The 19295-nt window shown below is 38.9% G+C and overlaps 8 protein-coding genes and 1 non-coding gene across 9 annotated transcripts; 4 read left to right on the plus strand and 5 right to left on the minus strand.

Moving 5' to 3' along the window:
- The first annotated feature begins 491 nt into the window (after nt 1-491).
- On the plus strand, nt 492-582 carry ZYRO0G10142r. The gene is given in 2 exon segments: nt 492-528; nt 547-582. It is a non-coding gene; the product is annotated as a tRNA-Phe (tRNA).
- A 293-nt stretch (nt 583-875) lies between these two features.
- Nucleotides 876-1637, plus strand: SCL1 (proteasome core particle subunit alpha 1; the record flags this gene model as incomplete). Its single annotated transcript, XM_002498388.1, has 1 exon — nt 876-1637. One exon carries the CDS (start codon nt 876-878, stop codon nt 1635-1637), a length of 762 nt encoding a protein of 253 aa, XP_002498433.1.
- A 57-nt stretch (nt 1638-1694) lies between these two features.
- LDB7 (Ldb7p) lies at nt 1695-2291 on the minus strand (the record flags this gene model as incomplete). The annotated part of the gene is made up of 1 exon (XM_002498389.1): nt 1695-2291. One exon carries the CDS (start codon nt 2289-2291, stop codon nt 1695-1697), a length of 597 nt encoding a protein of 198 aa, XP_002498434.1.
- A 212-nt stretch (nt 2292-2503) lies between these two features.
- ERG4 (delta(24(24(1)))-sterol reductase) lies at nt 2504-3910 on the minus strand (the record flags this gene model as incomplete). The annotated part of the gene is made up of 1 exon (XM_002498390.1): nt 2504-3910. One exon carries the CDS (start codon nt 3908-3910, stop codon nt 2504-2506), a length of 1407 nt encoding a protein of 468 aa, XP_002498435.1.
- Nucleotides 3911-4290: 380 nt separating this feature from the next.
- Nucleotides 4291-5490, minus strand: ZYRO0G10230g (uncharacterized protein; the record flags this gene model as incomplete). The annotated part of the gene is made up of 1 exon (XM_002498391.1): nt 4291-5490. One exon carries the CDS (start codon nt 5488-5490, stop codon nt 4291-4293), a length of 1200 nt encoding a protein of 399 aa, XP_002498436.1.
- A 679-nt stretch (nt 5491-6169) lies between these two features.
- Nucleotides 6170-9280, plus strand: PDR1 (drug-responsive transcription factor PDR1; the record flags this gene model as incomplete). Its single annotated transcript, XM_002498392.1, has 1 exon — nt 6170-9280. One exon carries the CDS (start codon nt 6170-6172, stop codon nt 9278-9280), a length of 3111 nt encoding a protein of 1036 aa, XP_002498437.1.
- A 261-nt stretch (nt 9281-9541) lies between these two features.
- Nucleotides 9542-12244, minus strand: PUF4 (Puf4p; the record flags this gene model as incomplete). Its single annotated transcript, XM_002498393.1, has 1 exon — nt 9542-12244. The coding sequence occupies one exon, from the start codon at nt 12242-12244 to the stop codon at nt 9542-9544; it is 2703 nt and encodes a 900-aa protein (XP_002498438.1).
- Nucleotides 12245-13448: 1204 nt separating this feature from the next.
- PMA1 (H(+)-exporting P2-type ATPase PMA1) lies at nt 13449-16208 on the minus strand (the record flags this gene model as incomplete). Its single annotated transcript, XM_002498394.1, has 1 exon — nt 13449-16208. One exon carries the CDS (start codon nt 16206-16208, stop codon nt 13449-13451), a length of 2760 nt encoding a protein of 919 aa, XP_002498439.1.
- Nucleotides 16209-18065: 1857 nt separating this feature from the next.
- ZYRO0G10318g (NAD(P)-dependent alcohol dehydrogenase) lies at nt 18066-19196 on the plus strand (the record flags this gene model as incomplete). The annotated part of the gene is made up of 1 exon (XM_002498395.1): nt 18066-19196. One exon carries the CDS (start codon nt 18066-18068, stop codon nt 19194-19196), a length of 1131 nt encoding a protein of 376 aa, XP_002498440.1.
- Nucleotides 19197-19295: the final 99 nt, after the last annotated feature.

Raw genomic sequence — 19295 nt, forward strand, 5'->3', positions numbered from 1 at the left:
GCGTGTCATATACTGTTTTCTTGTTCTTTTGATTTGTTAAGATGAGATATGATGGGCTTATGGCTATGTGGAAGGAGAGAGAGGCATTGTGTTGTGCGGTGACACCTCATCGAATAAGGACAATGTAACCCCTAAGGAATGATAAACAGCAAAATTGTTGGACTGGGGTAGAAGTAGAAAATGGAAAGGGTATTGTATTTTCCATTGGTCTTGAGCTTACCTGGTGTATTACATTACAATGACCCAAAGTTCGCTTATGTAGGGAACAATATCATGTGGAATTCGTGTTTACTAGTACTTAAGATGACACTACTAATTTAGCTGTCCCAAGTTATACGATATCCCATATCTTGGTGAGATCTGAGACATGCTTATACTGCTTAAGGAGTACATTAGATAACTACCCGTTTTCCACGTCCCTCGTTACATATTTGTACATGACTTTAAGTGCTGCTTATATATACATATAAATTCCCAGGTCTATCAGATAAGCGGATTTAGCTCAGATGGGAGAGCGCCAGACTGAAGAAAAACTTCGGTTGAGTTATCTGGAGGCCCTGTGTTCGATCCACAGAATTCGCATTATTTTTTATTTTTATTATGTAATCCATTGAAAGCATTGAGGACACCGTCAGTACTCCCGAAGAATCTCTAATAATTTAAATGAGATTGTCGATAAAATTCAACCGACCATTTAGGACTACTTCCAATATAAACATAGTTTAATATTTCAGTAGTGTATATTAGTCACTATCTACGATTGGGTTTTTTTCCCAGTGTACTTTATCCTAGGTCCCTTGTTATAAGGTTTTGCCACCTCTAACTACAATAGTGGTATTCAATCCATTGAATAGATCCATAATATCCAATTAATAATGTCTGGTGCTGCTGCTGCTTCTGCTGCAGGTTATGATAGACATATTACTATCTTTTCACCCGAAGGTCGTCTTTACCAAGTAGAATATGCCTTTAAAGCTACGAATCAAACAAGTATAAATTCATTAGCAATTAGAGGTAAAAATTGCTCAGTTATAATAAGTCAAAAGAAAGTCCCTGATAAACTTTTGGATCCATCGACGGTTTCTTATATTTTTAAAATTTCCAAGACAATTGGTATGGTTATTAATGGGCCAATTCCTGACGCTAGAAATGCTGCATTAAGAGCAAAGGCGGAAACAGCTGAATTCAGATATAAATTTGGTTATGACATGCCCTGTGATGTACTTGCGAAGCGTATGGCAAATCTATCTCAAATTTATACACAAAGAGCTTATATGAGGCCATTAGGAGTTATTCAAACTTACGTCTCTGTAGATGAGGAACAGGGCCCATCCATCTATAAATCTGATCCTGCTGGTTACTTCGTCGGTTATAAGGCAACTGCAACTGGGCCTAAGCAACAAGAAATTACAACAAGACTAGAAAATTACATCAAGAAGACACCATCACAAGATTACATGCAAGAGGAATCTTGGGAAAAAGTGGTTGAATTCGGCATTACAACATTGACAGACTCTTTAGGTACAGAATTCTCCAAGAAAGATTTAGAAGTCGGTATTGCGGTTCCAGATAATTTCTTTACATTGACTCCAGATGAAATAGAGGAAAGATTGGTGGCCATTGCAGAACAGGATTGAGTAGATAACCTTTTTTTTTTCTTTTTAGTATGCTATATTATATACATAAAAGGTGCATTAGCGTTTACTATTACAATCGTGCTTTCTCAAACGGTGCATACGGTGAGATCCACTAAATTTCGTACCGCATTTCTTGCATACAAGTGATTTTTTTACAGCTGAACCCGACGATGCATGCGGTTCATTATGATTACTGCTGTTGTTGTTGTTGACATGGGTAACGGTAGATGGTAAAGCCGTGGCACGTCTGAAGTTATTGGCTACAAACATATCGTAAATCTGTAACGCATCTTCACATTCTAGGGACTTATGGAAATAGTGTGCAAAATCTATACTAGAAAGTGATTCCAATTGTCTTCTAGGTACGTATCCACCCAATAAAGTATGACTTAAATCATAACTTGCATTAGAGGCCTCATCTAAGTCAACTTTACCCCCCAAATATCCATGTACGGTAACTTTCTTTCTTTTAGTCTCTTCATTAGTGGTATTGGGCAATTTTTCAGCTTGTTTGTTATGGAACTCAGCTTTAACTAATTCTTGTAGTTCTGGATGGCTTAAGCTAACATCTTGAGACCGTTCAAATGATGCAAGACCGGCTATCACTTCGTAATAAGTTCTCCTTTTGGGCAACTGAGAATTCATCACCTCCATACTACCTTTTTTCAACTACCTTTAATTTTTCAATACTGCGATGACTCGTTTGATACAGTTGGTTACATGATTTAAAAGTATACACCTTGCAAGGAAATGGATATCACGTGGTGGTGATAGTATTGGTGGTAATAGTAATAATATTTAATACTTTTAAAACTATATTGTCTTTTATATTACTGCAACATCCTCTGGAGGTTATTCAATTATATCTAAAAGATATATGGGATGAAAGTGTAAGGACAGTGTTGACAGTAAGTGTCCCAGTCCTTACCATACTTCTTCTTACATTTGGCTTGATCTCTGGTGGCTCTGTGAACCAAGACCACGAAGAAGAAAATAGGGAAGAACCATGGGAAAATTGAATTGAAGCCACAAGATAGCGCCCACACTAGAGATTGAACCCAGTCTACAGTGTAGTGAATTTTTCTGGCGTATCTGTACCAACCGTCAATCAATAGATAAGAACCATTAGAAGTGACCATATACTTAGGATTGTTCAAAACTTGGTAAGGCAAAAATGGGAAAGTCTTTCTTACACGTTTATCACCAGCCATTTGCTTTCTAAACGAATTCTTTTGACCATTGGTGGTATCGAAGAAATAGTAGGCGGTTAACAATGTCAAATATAGTGAGATGTTGTAACCCGTAGACCATTGGTATTCAGATGGATGGTGGTAGTACAAGTAAAGGGTACAGTGACAGTAAGTGTAAGGAACGCCTGCAATGTTCCAGAAGATTAACATAAATCCAAATTTTTCGTAAGCCATATCCCAAGTTGGAACGATTAATTCTTCACCTTTGGCACAGGCATTGGCATATAACCAATGAGCTAGCATGACAACACCTAATTGTGGAGTTACATAACCGTAGGTTTCGTACTGCTTCAAACAAGCTCCCAATGTAATGTAGAAGAGTGTAAACCATGGTAAGCGCACTTCAAAGAACATCTTTAAATCCAAAATGCCCCAACGTGGATTCAATGGGGCACCCATAAAGATGTCATAAATTGGATTACCAGTCATACGGTGATAATCCTTGGAGATTAACATTGTCCATAAGTATAGGCCAATGGAAAACGCAAATCCAGAAATGATAGCACACGTCATGATTTGGCCAAAAATCTCAATAATTGTATACAATTTGAACAATCCAGAAGCATGAAGCGTTAGGATTAAAACCGTGGAGGTATAAAGAGTCCACATTGCATTACAGTAATAGGGCAATTGTTTATTCTTTAAATGGGTTAAAGGTTGACCTTTAGTCCAAACACCAGGCAAAGTATAGTAGAAGAAGATTTGGAAAGCCCAAAATGTTAGAAAGATTGTCCATGCATACTTCGTGGGGACACCATTCTCGAGGAATAATTGGTAAAGATGTTTAACGAATTGACACCATGATTCACCTCCTGCTGGCCATGCTGGATACCCGTGGTAAAATTCAGCACTAATCCACATGTAATACATTAGTAAAGGAAATCCGATCATCATACCAAGAACACCTGGGGTTCCACCAAATTCATATTCAATTTCTTCAGGTTTAAGCCATTTACCTTGTGGTAAAAAATTGGCAGCCTTAGTAGACTTCTCAGTCTGAGGAATCTTTTCTGGAGTAGCCATACTATTAAGATTGTCCCTTACTACTCTTTGAATTGATTCCAATTATAAGTTCTTGAACAATTTTGTTTGGATCTTGTTGACTTTAACTAGTGACGATTTCGTTTAGCCTACTTTAATAGAGCCTATAGCTTGCTCGACAAACGAGAGGCGACGCGAATATAAAAGGAACGTAAAGAAGTAAAAGAATAGCAGTAATAATAACAGAAATATTATCGCGAGGTGTTGGAACTATAATCTTAGAATATGAGGAAGGTCTAGTGAAATTTAAGCTTTTAACTTTATAATATAAATATATATATATTTCGATCCGACTGACTCTTTTGTAAAATTAACGTAATCAGTACAAATTATAAAATCTTAAACTAAAGTCACCTGTAAATTCAGCTTTTACCACTTATAAAGCTCCAGAATAAGGATTTAGAGCTGGAATTCAACTCATTTTCATGTTCTGATGGTTCTGCATGAATTTCTTGCAAAAAATTTTGGGAAGTTTGAATATCCTTTTGACTATTTTCCATTTCTTTTGTACTTTCAGCTTCCATACCTACAAATGACCAAAAAATGGATTTAGCGGTAGATACTCTTGTTTGAACACTTTTCGTCGATTGTATATCTGAAAACTCTGTCAATTTACTATGCTGAGGTTCCAAATTATCTTCTTCTTCGATCCTTTTCTCCTGTCTAAATGTAGCTCTGTTCAAATAAAATTCTAGTGGATCTGCACCAATTGGTGGATTAGGGATAAATTTCATCTTATAGTACATCTTATAGGCAGCAGAATTGGGATTCAATTCCTCTATACGCAACGGTTTCAAACGCTTGAAATACCCAGGTGCTCCCTTGTATTGGAAGTGCAATTTAAAGATATCGTTCAATTCGTTATAATCACTTTCTGGGGCTCCAGATTGATCGATTGCGTTAGAAACTTCTTGCAAGGAATACATCGTGTCATTAGCTATACTACCATGACTTGCATTGGGATTCCTCTGGGCGGCTCTCACACGTGCAACGGCAGCCGCTGTGACAGCGCCTGTAAAAGCCATCAATTGGGCTGTTCGACGTACCGATGCTATCTGAGCAGTCTGTTTTGCGGCTAAGCTTATGTAATGCTTGGCCTTTACTATGCGTGTGGTAATGTTCGATTGCCTAATCTCTAAAATGGAGGATGCTTCTCCCTCATGATCGTCATCGTTCAACCATGTTCTAAGATGGTGCCTCGGTGAACTTTTATATACAACACTTTCCTTATAGTCTCTAAGATTATTCCTTGAATATAGTTTGGGTTCTGCTCCAACTTTAGTACTAACAGAAGATGTAGTACTGTAAGAGTCGGTATCTTGAGATTTCGATCTAACACAATTATTTTTCCTGTTAAGCCAGAATCGGAATTTATGACAGTGTTTTGAAGATTTAGAATCAGCTGAACTACTTCTACGAAATCCATTTGAAATCGTTCGTTTTAACCTTTGACTTCTACTATTAAAATTCAGTATATTTTGGTCATCGGAAGAAACTCTAGAGTAAAGTTCAGAATTCGCATCAGCGCTCTTACCACTGGTGTTTCTAGTAAGAGTTCTCATGAGGATATTATTATATTTATCTTTTTTTGCAACAAGAGAACATAATCTTATATGGGCGCTAATCTTTTATTACATGGCGGTTACACAAAAAGATACTAAAAAAAAAAAAGAGATCAGAAAAAAAGGCACTCTTATCTTTAAGCTTAATCCTTAAATTATCCCTGGATTTTTAGGAAATGTTTTACAATTTTATTTTTTTTTAAGTCAGGTATATACCCTGGTTGCAGATACTCACACAAGTGCAATTGCAGCTTACTAAACTAATAAAACCAGTGCGTGTGAGCAACCTTGGTAGAATTTTTTTATTGAGATAAGATATAAACAGATTGTTAGCATTCAATTTACCATGTAGTATTTAATACTTAACATTTATTTGTTATTTATTATTTGTTATTTTTTGAATTACTGTCGCTGACATTTAGTTTGTCGTCGATGTCAGGGTAAGGCGGATATGACGGAATATTTCCGCGGAAAGGGTCAGTGATCCCATCGGACTTCATAATGGTAATACTATGGGCCAAATCAAAGATCCAAAAGAACAACTAGTCTAGGAGTATACAAATTTAACTCAGAAATACATTAGAAAAGTTGTAGACAACTTCAGTACGCTTCCTAATGTGTGCTGTGTCACTTGCAGAGCATTTAATTTAATATTTTTACCAATAGCTTTACTTCTCAAATGGAATCTGGTAGAGTGAGAAGACCAAGAAATAAAGTCAATAGGGCTTGTTACAATTGTCGTAGACGTAAGATTAAGTGTACTGGTAAATACCCATGTTCAAGCTGTGAAGCCTATCAGTGTGAATGTCTCTATTTTCCTGGTTATGTACCTACCAAGAGCAATACCAGTACCAATGGCAATACAAACGTTAATGCAAAGGCTGACGATAATAGTTGGAAATTACCTATAGAAAATCCACAACCAAACAAACTGCAAAGTAATGAAAGTTCATCTTCGACTGGCAGGTCAAGTAGCACCGCAGATGGTTCTGGTAAAACACCAACTTCATCATTCAATTCTAATCAAACCGATGAAGATGAGTTGATTCAAGATTGGGAAGCAGGTGAATTAGCATCAATGCCACCTATTGAACTCAACGGTGGTAGTGTTGGTTTCTATAAGGATGATATTGAATTTCAGAAAAAATTATCAAACTTACAACAGTGCTTGAAACAGCTTAAATCTATACCCAATCCAAATGAACAGATAAAGGAAATCATCAATAGCATTAATGTTCAAGTAGATACATTGGTTAGTGACTGGGAGCCAGAATATGATGTTAAGGAATATAATAAAGTTTTAAAGAATGATGGTGAAAGTATGAAATCAATCGAAACACATTTAATGAAGAATAAATATGCAGATCAAGTTGCATTAACAAGTTTTGCAGTTTGGACCGATACTAGTAAGTCTGAAAAAAATGGTATACCAGCATCGTCCTTTTTAGCAAACCAACCGTTAGTGGATGATATGTTTGGATTATATTCCCCTGTACAAGCGTTATCCCTCAGAGGTATTGGTCATTTGTTTCAAAGATGTGTAAAACTGGCCACGTCAACTGAAAAAACTGTTCAGATGAAAAGTAATCTTTACCTATTACTTAGATTTTTTGATATTTGCATTGATCATTTTAACCAGAGTTGCGTTTCAATAGCTAATCCCTTAGAAAGTTACCTTCAAAGAAAATCTTTACTACTATCAAGTCCCAATACAACATCTTCTGTGTCGAGTCGTAACAGTGCTAATAGTAAGGATTTAATTGGTGTCCTCATAAACCGACTACCACAACCTTTTACTCAAAATGTTACTTCCATTGACAATAAAAAACTATTGGACTCAATGCATGATGATTTCGATATGTTTAGCTTATTGCTGAAAATGTTTGATGATCACAAAAAAGGGTTTGAGTCCCTAATGATAAAGATTACCGCTAACCCAGGACATTTAACAATGTTTGCACCCAAAATGTCTACAGCTGATATTCAAGATTTTATCTGGTATTGTGAACAAGAAGAATTGTTGGTAGCACTGTCTTACAGTTATTATAATTCCACATTGTATCACTTTGATGAATTTTCAAGGAGTTTAGAGTATTTCGATCTTTTACTATCATTAATCGATAAACAGGTATGGCTCCATGAAAAATACGGATTTGAAAAAGTACTTGACGTTGCAACTAGTTATGCTACTGGGTTAGGGTTATCGCGTTGGGAATTCTATGTTGGATTAGATGAACTTACGGCGGAGAGACGCAGAGAAAGTTGGTGGAAATATTACTGTATTGAAAAACAACACAATTTCTTTACTGGAATCCTTTCATCTATCAATGATAGTAAGATGAATTGCCTATTGCCACGAGTGTTTCGGGATGCAGGATTTTCTGATCATAGGCATTTTGTCTCCAATGTTCATTTGACTGTCAATAATCCTGTATTCCACTCAATGGCTTTGAATGATTTAGCTTTCTATGGGGAATGTGCGGTTTGTCAAGTCATAAGTGAATTTTATGGGGGGACTTTATACGAAGAACGTTATACCTCCATTAAAAACACAGCAAAACCACCATTTGTCAAATATTGTCTGTTGGAAGAAGTGTTGAGAGATACTGATATGTTAAAAACGAAATTACAGGCAATCAAGATTCAAACTAAGAGGCTGTACGACATTGCGTACTCAAAAAATGAATATGAAGGTGACAGTGTCTGCAGACAAGATAAAGTCTTGGCAGTTAAGCACGTTTTATTACAAGGTTGTCTGTTATTTTATGTCTCAAGCGCTGTTAATAATTTAATCTCAAGACTTCGAGTACATTCAGACCAATCGAATGTGAGATCTAGGGAAAACGAATATAGGGAAATCCTTCGGGAGGAGTACATCAATATGACCAAGTTGATGTTATCGCTGGAAGATGACTACTCAGTCAGCCGTGCATTTGGGCACTATAGTCACGTCTTCCTTATGGTTGTTTCAGGATCTTTTTCTGGTTGTCGCTTTGAGCCTACAATAGATGAAGTGGTAATGGTACTGAGGTTATTTAGAAGACTAAGGGATATATCAATTTACCGTGAAAATAAAGATCAGGATACCATTAGAAATAGCAAGGCATACAGCGATTTCCTTCAGTTGTGCACCTTTGTGAGTATCCTAACTAACAGCTTGTTACAGAGTTATATGTTTCTAAATGATTTGACCAAGGAGCAACTTTTCACAGTGTTAGCCGACGCTGCTCCAGAGCTGCAAGGTTTGGTTCCTTTAATCTTAAATCCTAAATCTGAGATCTATAGACATTTGATGGAGCCGGTACAAGAATCTGGTGTTCATACGAATGTAAAGAAAATGTTGGAAAAGGGACAAAAATTTCCAAATAAAAAACGTGTTTATCCTAAGACGGCAGTTCAATCATTATCTCCCAGTAATAAGAATTCTCCAGAGGTCCAGTCATTCCCATTTGCTCAAGCTGATATACCCGTATGTCAAAAGGCACGTGATGGTCTTTCCCCCGGAAGAAATATGGCAACTCCAGTGGATGCATTACTTAATAGCGATGTGCCTGGCGGAACCATTATCAATGAACGTCCGAATGGTTCTCCTGATTATGGTTTCCAACCTATGTTTGGTGCTGGTGATGGTTCCAACAAATTTAATTTGGGTACTGTAGATGAATTTGTGCACAAGGGTGATTTAAACGACTTATATACTACCCTTTGGAGTGATCTCTATTCGGATGAATCTGGTCAATCTATTCTGGCACTCAATAATTTTGCACCAGACCTTGGCGATCAGAACTAAAAACTTTGCATAGGCCGATTAGAGAATTGATTCCAAGTCATCTTGAATAGGCTACACGTATATACTTAGTAAAGAAATAATTGGAAATATCCATGTCTAAAAAAATTTTGATTCGTAATAAACAAAAGCAAACCGATAGTGTACAATAATAAAACAAATAGTATAAAGGAGATACTGCTAAGTTAGTCGTAGATCAAAATATCTTCTTTTAGCGTGTTACTCTTTTCGTTTCTAAAAAAGATTTTTTATTCTTTCTTTAATTTACTCCATCTGCAGTATTCCCATAATTCTTCTACCATGTGGAGTATTTTTTATAGAACCGATCATCATGGGCCTCACAATGTCGGAGAGCCTCTTATAGAGGTACTCGTTATTTTCATGTGACACATCGAGGGCGGTTTGTAGAACGTAGTTACCATAACCGTCGTTCAAAAGAGCTGGGACGTCGGTATCACCTCTATTGTTTAAAATTTCCATAATCATGGTTTCTGAGACCACGCGTGTTCTTATGATCTTTTCAATTACATTGGAGCCAAATTTGTGTAAAGAAAGTTCAACAACCTTTGGTTTTAATAAATGAACAACCTTGTAAGTGTAGTCATACGAGTCTTGTTCAACCTCCTTGGTAATAATGTATTGAACAACATAATTACCGAATGGGTCTAAAGTTAGATGATCCACATGCTTCAACAAGATGTTGCATAGAGCCTGACATTGAGCTTTAGAACCATGGTCCAAGCAACGTTGCAAGACACAGCAACCATGTCTGTGAGTGGCAATTTCAGTACAATGCTGGCATGCGGCATCAAAGATAAATTGAACATCTTTTGGTTGTAGTTTTTGCAAGCATTTCTGGACAATGTGGTTACCATTCAAATCTTTACTCAATTCCACGATGGATCCTTTCAAAGAGTTTATCACAATTTGAGCTTCTTCTTCGGTACTGACACATTCTACTAATTTCTGAAGAGCTCTTGTACCATGGGGATTGGAAGCGATACGCACAAAGTGGGGTGCAGCTATTCTGGCCAAAAAGATTCTTTGGTCTACAGTGACCTTTTCTAATAATTTTTGAATTAAATAATTACCAAAGGAATCGGTCATTAACTCAACGGTATAATCTCTTGTCTCATCATAGATAGCGTCTGCAGCTTCAGGTCCCAAAACGTCGAGCTGCATTTGAAGGAAACGACATCCATGTTGATCCTTGCATAGGGAATAAATGTTCCCTATGAACTGATCCAAAGTGGCATTTGCGTAACGGGAATTTTCTTCCAATTTACGTTGATGATTTTCATGGTAGTTTGAGTTACCATAGTAATAATTTCTATTATGTCTGTTCTTGCCATTGCCCATATGAGCGGATCTACCACCTCTGTTATTAGCATGGCGACGACCTTGGTGATTTGCATTATTGTTAGTAGCCATGCCAGGATTGAGACCGACGACATGAGGAGGCTTCTGAGGAACACTATGAGGATGAGGAACCATACCAAATGGATGACCACCATACATCCAAGGCGGTGGGGTACCTCCTTGTTGATGTAGACCCATGGGTAAAGTTTGAGGTGGTTGCATGGAAGCAGAATCTCTAGGAACAGTAAATTGTTCCATAGACTTGCTACCAGGATCAGCGGTACTTGCAGCCATTAAGGGATTCACAGTGGGATCAGCTGGCATTGGTGCACCTTGTAACGGAGAATGCGCCATAGCAATAGAAGAATGTGCTTGCATTGGTGTGTTAGCAGCGCCTAAAACCGGTGAAAAAGATTGGAAAGGTGATGTAAAACCATATCCAGCCGGGAAAGGTGATGGAATCCCAAACGCATGAGCAGAACCAGGTGGATGATGACCAGACAGGATAGGGTTTGGCTGTAAAAGAGGTCCACCGTAGGGATAAGCGGCTGCAAAAGTTTTTGAACCTTGATCGCCTTCGCTTTCGTTGGAAGTATCCTCAACAATAGCTACATTATCATCAGCTTTTGAACCAAACATTTTATCCATATGAACAGATTGTCTTCTTGCAGCTGCTGGAGCCGCAACATTAGCAGTTTTTTGAGCCCCGCTGTCCATTACTGAATCAGCGGCTGATAGACCTGTATCATTACCGGTACCTCCTACCATATCGTTTGGAGACAATGCATGGAAAGTTTGCCTTCTAAAGGATAAACCAGCAACACTGCCAGCCTTTTGAGGCAACCCATCTTCTAAAGCAGAAGAATCTTCCACTGTGGATGAAGACACTGGATCTGCAGCTGCAGATCCAGTCCCCATAGGTGGACCACTCCAGAGTGGATCGATTGGTGCTGGTGCATTAACATGAGCCCCTGTAGTAAAACCAGGAGTCAAAGCAGCAGGCGCTGCAAAAACTGAAGCATCGTTAGTGTTATTGAAAAGAATAGGCCCAGTGGCTGGATGAACAGGTGTTGCAGTTGGCGGTGTAGCCGCCATAGGAGTAGCACCTGGACTTGCAGCCGCAACCGCTGCAGCAGCTACTGCTGGTGCCGGTGGAGTTGCAACACCCATTGGAGGTGGATGTGGTGGTGGAGCTTGTGGACCATCTTTAAAATCTGAAGGTGGGAAAAATCCCGTATGATGAGGAATAGGCATCATTTGAGAAAATGGAATGAATCCCATACCAATCATTTGAGGATGTGGTGGAAACATGTGGGAAGGTGGTACCATATTTGGATCGGCCCCGCTATTTTCGCCATTTGGGCCACTACCGCTAACGGCACCACCGCCGTTTCCAGCAGTAGCATCCGTAGAGTTCTGATTTGTAACCTGAGGACCATTCTTTGGAGTAGATTGGCTCTGATTAGAATTAGCAGTAGGATTCGCTTTTAAATTCTGGTCTAGTTCTTCCAAGTGCAATTGACCTAGGGCAGTATCCAAACTTTCACTAACAATAGGATTTACATCGGAGAAATGCTTATTTTCCTTGCTACCAGAATCAACGGACATCTTTTAATTTTTTTTTATCTTACAGGAATTGATTGATTAATTGATTGGAATAATCTCGTTAATGTACAAGGCCTCAAAAATGGGGCTTTCTTCACTATGGCACAATGGAAAGAGGGATGATTTGAGATTGAATCAAAACTAAAATACAGCAATCGTAATAAAACTAATGTACAGATTCCAAAAAGATGGAAAGTGAAAAGGAAAAGTAGAAAAAGAAGGGCGTGGATTAGAACACCAACACGGGAGTAGAAAGGAAAAAATCACAAATAAACACAAATGACGACAGTCTTGTCTTACGAATACACTCCAATGGTAATATTCACTTGAGAAAGCTTAGAAGTTATCTTATATTTTGTTTTTGACTAGGTTTGGGGCACTTTTAAACATCTTAAAATTCTGTTGACGGCATCGACGATAATGACACTTCAGTTGATTTTATTTTTTCATCTTCGAATTTCCAACATCGTTAGTAGTGATATACTGGGAGGTATGGCGGCTGTTCGAATCCTTGAAAGTTTAAAATTTTCGAATTTATTGCAAATAAAGAATTATTAAAATTAACTATATTAGAATTATTATTAAGCGGATAAATTAATATACGTGTGTGTGTGTGTGTGTGTGTGTGTGTGTGCGTATGTGTAGATATACAAAATTAAAAAAGACTAAAAGTTCTGTGCATCAAAAAAAAAATAAATTTGTGTAAAGTGCGTGTGTGTGTGTGCGTGTGCGTGCGAGTTTATTTGTCTGATGTGCGTCCTGATAAAGCTCAAGGAAATCTTTCCAAAAGTGCGGACCAACACTAAAATAAAAGTAATAGGAGTATGAATTCACTGGTTCTCAAAAAAAACAAGAGGGATGGATATAGACTTTCATTTATCAAAGGTAGGAAGAAATAGTAAAGATTCTTTAGCAATTGTGTACGTGTGATTTTTATCTTTTGTGTATCTGTGTGTGTGTGTGTGTGTGATTTAATACTATTAAAGAAAAAATTAACCCAATTCACTCAAGATCACTTTCTCTTATTTCATCCTACCAATAATCAAAAGAACCATTCCTATCACTCTCGAAGAAGAAAAACCAAATGAAATTCAATGTCCAAAATAGTATTAGCTCAAAAAGGAAAATTAATAGTACATCAAAAAGGTATCAGGGTTCACTCAACGTATTAAAAAAAAAGGGATTAGAAATTTTAATCGAAATTAGATTAGTTACCCTTTTCGTGTTGAGTAGAGACTCTTCTCATAGAAGCCAAGAAGTCTTCAACAGATCTGGTAGACTTGTTTTCCTTCAATGGCTTACCATTCATCAATCTATCAAAAGTTTCCGATTCAGACATCAAGTAGTAAGCACCACCCAAGCAGCAGAAAATACCGATAGACCAGATGTAGATACGGACGACAGTGACAATGTCAGTCCAGTTTTGAGACCACCATCCGAACAAAGTGAACATAGTAGCAACCACATCAACCACGAAGACTGCACCAGCTAATTGCCAAGATGGGATAGAAGACCAGAATGGACCAACGGCTCTAGTAATGAAAATTAACCAGTTTTCGGTCAAAGAAATTTCCAAGAACAAAATACCGTCAATGGAACCAAAGTTTTGGATGATACCACCCTTTGGCAAGAACATAGTGGTCAAAGTGATCCAAGTACCAGCAGCCAAAATAATACCCATCATAATGGACATACCCCATAATCTTGGTAAGTTCCACTTAACAGGGCTTGGAGAGAATGGAGCATTATCGTAGGCAATAGCCAAAGTAGCAACATCAGCGAAAATAGCAATGAAAACAATCAAATCAATATCTAGGGAGTGGTTCAAAATAGCAATCCATAGACCCAAGAAGATTTCCAAGTGCAAAGATAGGGCAATACGGTAAACAACGTACGCGTACATTCTGTGGAAAATTTGTCTAGAAGTCTTTAGAGCATCAATGATAGCAGATAGACCAGGAGCCAAGAAAACGATATCAGCAGCAGAACGGGCGGCATCAGTAGCACCTTCGACGGCAATACCGGTATCAGCCTTCTTCAAAGATGGAGCGTCGTTAACACCATCACCAGTCATGGCAACCAAGTAACCTCTTTGTTGCAAAATGTCAACAACAGCAAACTTGTGTTGAGGGAAAACTTCAGCGAAACCATCAGCATTTTCAACAAAATCGTACATTTCAGAACCTGGCATGGAACCACCACCACCTAGACCTAATCTCTCAGCGTCATAGATGTTGGTACCTAGACCCAATTGTCTACAGGTTTCCTTAGCAATACCAACAGCATCACCAGTCAACATCTTAACACTTAGACCTAAACGTTTAGCTTCGTTAACAGTAGCAGCAGTATCGTCTCTTGGAGGATCCATACATGGCATAACACCCAAGATTTCCCAGTGACCTTCTCCTCTCTTTCTAGCAACACCAAGGGCTCTGAAACCTCTGGAAGCTAATTCGGCGACCTTGTTTTCGTAGTTTTCATGGACATCCTCTGGAATTGGGTGGTCCTCTTCGACAGTCTTTAGAACGAACAATGGAGCACCCTTAACACAGATAATTCTTTCACCTTCAGGAGATTCAACAACAGCGGTAACCTTCTTGGAGACTGGGTCAAATGGGTGGAATTCCAAAACCTTGTACTTGGTCAAAGCACCCTTGGCCTTTGGATATTGAGCCAAAGATTTCAAGAAAGCCTTATCGATAGCATCCAAACCCTTCTTCTTTCTGGAAGCGGCCAAACAGGCAGTCAACATCAAGTCATCAGAAGAAACACCTTCAACAGTGTATGGTTCGTGCAAAGACAACTTGTTCTTGGTCAAAGTACCGGTTTTATCAGAACACAAAATTTCGACACCTGCCAAAGATTCAATGGCAGACAACTTTTGAACAATAGCTTGCTTCTTAGCCAAGTAAGCAGCACCAACAGCCATAGTAGTGGTAACAACAGCTGGCAAACCGACTGGAACACCAACAATGGTGATACCTAGAGTGTATCTCAAAATTGGAACAATACGGACGGTTCTGTAGAAACAAGCAGTCCAGATCAATAACAAAGTAATGACAACAAGAACCAACAAAATAACACCAATACCGTTCAACACTTCAGTAAAGTGACCTTGGCCACCGGCAGCAGCATTAACCAAAGAAGCAGCTCTACCGACAAAAGTGTTGTCACCAGTAGCAGTAACAATCATGAAACCTTCACCTCTCTTAACAGTAGAAGAGGAGAAAACTTCATCACCGTAATGTTTGTCAACAGCCAAGGATTCACCAGTAATGGAAGATTGGTCAACTTGCAAGAAACATTCCTCAGTAACCAAACGACCATCAGCTGGGATAACGGTACCATCTTCCAACTTCAAGATATCACCTGGAACAATTTCGTTAGCTGGTGCTTCTTGAACGGAACCATCTCTAATAACAGTAGCAGTGTTTGCCAAGGTCTTCTTCAATTCCTCGACAATAGAACCGGCTTGGAATTCTTGAATGAAACCAACACCAGCGTTCAAGAACAGTAAACCACAGATAACACCGAAATCGACCCAATCTTCTAAACCGGCAGCCAAAACAGCAGCGGCTTCCATAACAAATTGAATTGGACCGATGAAGAACATCAAAAACTTGACAACCAAGTTTTCAGATTCTTCACGCATTTGATTCAAACCGTACTTCTTTCTTCTGTTAACAACTTCATCGGAAGTTAAACCGAAAGAAGGATCAGTCTGCAACAATTCTTCTGGGATCTTTCTAGCTTCACCAGCTGCAGCAGGACCATCTTCTTCCTCTTCTTCCTCGTGTGCTTCTTGGGATTGAAGTTCATCGATCAATCCATCAATATCATCATCTTCAGATTCTTCATCTGGAACTTCCTCTTCAGTTTCCTCTTCAACTTCTTCTTCTGGGACTGGTTCCCCCTCAGAATCGGGTTGCTGATGAGGTGGCTTCTCAGTAATACGCTCGTCAGACATTGCTAAACTGAAAAATTGTTAGTTAAACTATCCCAAGACTTGATAAAAAATAATCGAAGGCTGAGTGAAAAGCTAATGGCACCATATATAAATGGTTGCAGATTAGGAAGGTTCTAATACAGCCGTTTTATACTTCCCTCGGGGACAGCATTGTAACGACGACGGCGACTGAGGACGCTCGCGGCATTTTCGAAAAATATTTTCCATTCTCGAAGCGAGCCAAATGCCAACAACGCGCCGCACGGCGACAACAATACAATAACAATGACATCGAAAAAAATTCTTAACAGATAACTCGAGACGAAACGAGCAAGCGAATGCGGAACAAGTCGATAAAAACAACCCATTCATCACATTGACCGCTTTTTCGCCCGAGGTCATCGGGCTCTGTTATTAATGTTACTGTTACCGCTGCCGTGCCTTTAGAACGATCACACACCTAGCCAAAGTAATCCCCACAACCTTCGTTAACAAAAGAGAGTTCTTCTCATCTCTTGACCTATGTTATACATACCTCACTCTTTGTACGCCGACCACAACTTGGAGCTTTTGATGGGAACTATAGTTCCTCTAGCACCTTGGCTTTTATACTTATTCGACATGGTCAGAGTTCCACACTCGCCTATGTTTGTTTGTTTACTGGCGCGGCGATTGCCTAAAATGCTCCATTTCCGCATTAGGTGTACGATAACAGCCATAAGATTTCCGTATACGGCGATGGCAGCGGCGCCGTATACCAAGGGAGAAAAATCCCTCCTTAAAGAAGTAAAAAACCTATCATCCAGAGCATGCTGAATGGTGAAGAGCTAATCTATTTGTCGTCTCATTCGGGAACGCATGTCTCTGTACGACCACCATACACTGATGGAAAAAAAAGCTAGCCGTATAGGAAATTCACGCAAAACGTATGCACGATAATCTCTCGGATAGCCACACAAGCAGCTCGGATATGCTAGTTTTCATTTTTGGTAGGCATCATCGTTAACACCTGTACATACGAAGTAATGAAGAACAATAGTAAGAAAAAGAATAAAGGAAAAAGAAAAAGAAAAAACAAAAATAAAAACAAAAACAAAAAATAACAACAATAAGAATGATGATGATAAAAAAAAAATACGCAATTTCTAGCGTCGGATGAAGCTACGTAAAGCGCGTATTAAGTTACTTGTCGCCGAAAATAATGATCTCTTAGTCAGGGTAGCTAGGCAGCATTGGGCATAAGGTGGAGACAAGAGTGGTTAATTGGCGCTAGAAACGAATAAACGGGGAATATTCAGTTGAGAGGAATGGAAAGGAATTTCGAGAAAAAAAAGAAACATGTGTTAGAGTATGTGCGTATGTATTATGCGTCATAGTCATTGTATACACCAGCTAGCCTAACTAGGCGAAGCTGAATTAGCTTGTCTTGCTTGTCTCGCCTGTCGTTGGCCTACTCGTATCAAAGACGAAGTAGAGTAGTTTTTTTTTTATGTTGTCGTTTTTTCCCGCTATCCAATGGAAAGAAGAATACGTTGTATTCACCATGCCGGGTGTATACTGCCGGAACGTTTCAGGAATAGCGGAATAGCGGGAAATTTCTTTATCTTCAAATCAATAATGTCGCATGGTAGGGTAACCCAGCCTAGGTGGCGGATGTTGCTAAATAGTACAGGTGCGTGTTATTATTATGTATTATTATTCTCTCGAGCATATAAAAAGATGTACAACGATGGAAATCGTGGAGGAACGCAGCATCCAATGTAGAAACTTTGCAGTGTTAAGCTTTGAAAAAAAAAGACTATCAAGGTCACAAGAGTTCGAACCAGTTGAGCTATATTCCAAAAAAAGACCAGAAGCTTGACAGATTAGCAAATAATTATGACAGTTGACTACCCTAAAGAATTTCAAGGCTTTGCCATTAACGATCCAAAGGACTGGGATCACCCAAAATTGACTAAATTTGAGCCAAAGAAATTTGATGCACATGACGTTGATATTGAGGTTGAATGCTGTGGTATCTGTGCAAGTGAGTTATTTTCGTTAAAAAATGAATGGTCTTCTGAACCTTTAACATGCATGACAAGTTCTTACGGACCCAAATCACAAGTTGTTGGTCATGAAGTTGTTGGTAAGGTGGTTGCAGTTGGTGACAAAGTTTCTCTTTGTAAAGTTGGTGACAGAATCGGTCTAGGTGCCCAGGCTTCTTCTTGTATGTCATGTCCTCGTTGTCATGGTAACAACGAACAGTACTGTGCCAAGAGTGTCACAACATACTGTTCCAAGTACGAAGACGGTTACGTTTCTCAAGGTGGTTATGCATCTCACGTGAGAGCTCATGAACAATTCTGTTTCCCAGTTCCTGAGGAAATTGAGTCTGAATACGTGGCGCCATTGATGTGTGGTGGTTTGACCGTTTATTCACCAATCAAGCGTAGCATTCAAGGTTCTAAAGAACCACGTGTGGGTGTTATTGGTATCGGTGGTCTAGGTCACATGGCCATTATGATTTCTAAGGCTTTGGGAGCACATGTGGTTGCTTTCTCTAGATCAAATAGAAAGAGGGCAGACGCAGAGAAGATGGGAGCTGATGCCTTTGTGGCGACCGGTGAAGAAAAGGATTGGTCTGAACGTTATATGGATCAATTCGATTTGATTCTAAACTGTGCTTCTTCAACTTCAGAATTAGATTTGGATTCATTTTTGAGAGTTTTACGTGTTAACAAGAACTTCGTCTCTGTTGGTTTGCCAGAGAAGGATGATAGATTCAACTTGTCACCCTTGACATTTATGGGCAATGGTGCTACTGTCGGTGTTTCTAAATTAGGTTCTAGACAAGAGGCAGTTGAATTGTTAGATCTTGCCGCCAAGCATGGCTTCAGACCATGGGTTGAAACTATTAAGCTTAGTGAAGCAGGTGTTCATGAAGGTTTAACTAGATTGGACGCAGGTGACGTTAGATACAGATTCGCTTTGGTTGGTTTCAACGAGTTTTTCGGTACTGGTAAATAAGAAGTGATCCGGAGAATCGGCGGAAGAACTTAAGTATAGATATATATATATAGACAAGATTCTTACCCCATTGGGAATGCGAGCGAAGCGAGCAACAAC

Source organism: Zygosaccharomyces rouxii, assembly GCF_000026365.1.
Source record: "Zygosaccharomyces rouxii strain CBS732 chromosome G complete sequence".
Taxonomy (NCBI): domain Eukaryota; kingdom Fungi; phylum Ascomycota; class Saccharomycetes; order Saccharomycetales; family Saccharomycetaceae; genus Zygosaccharomyces; species Zygosaccharomyces rouxii.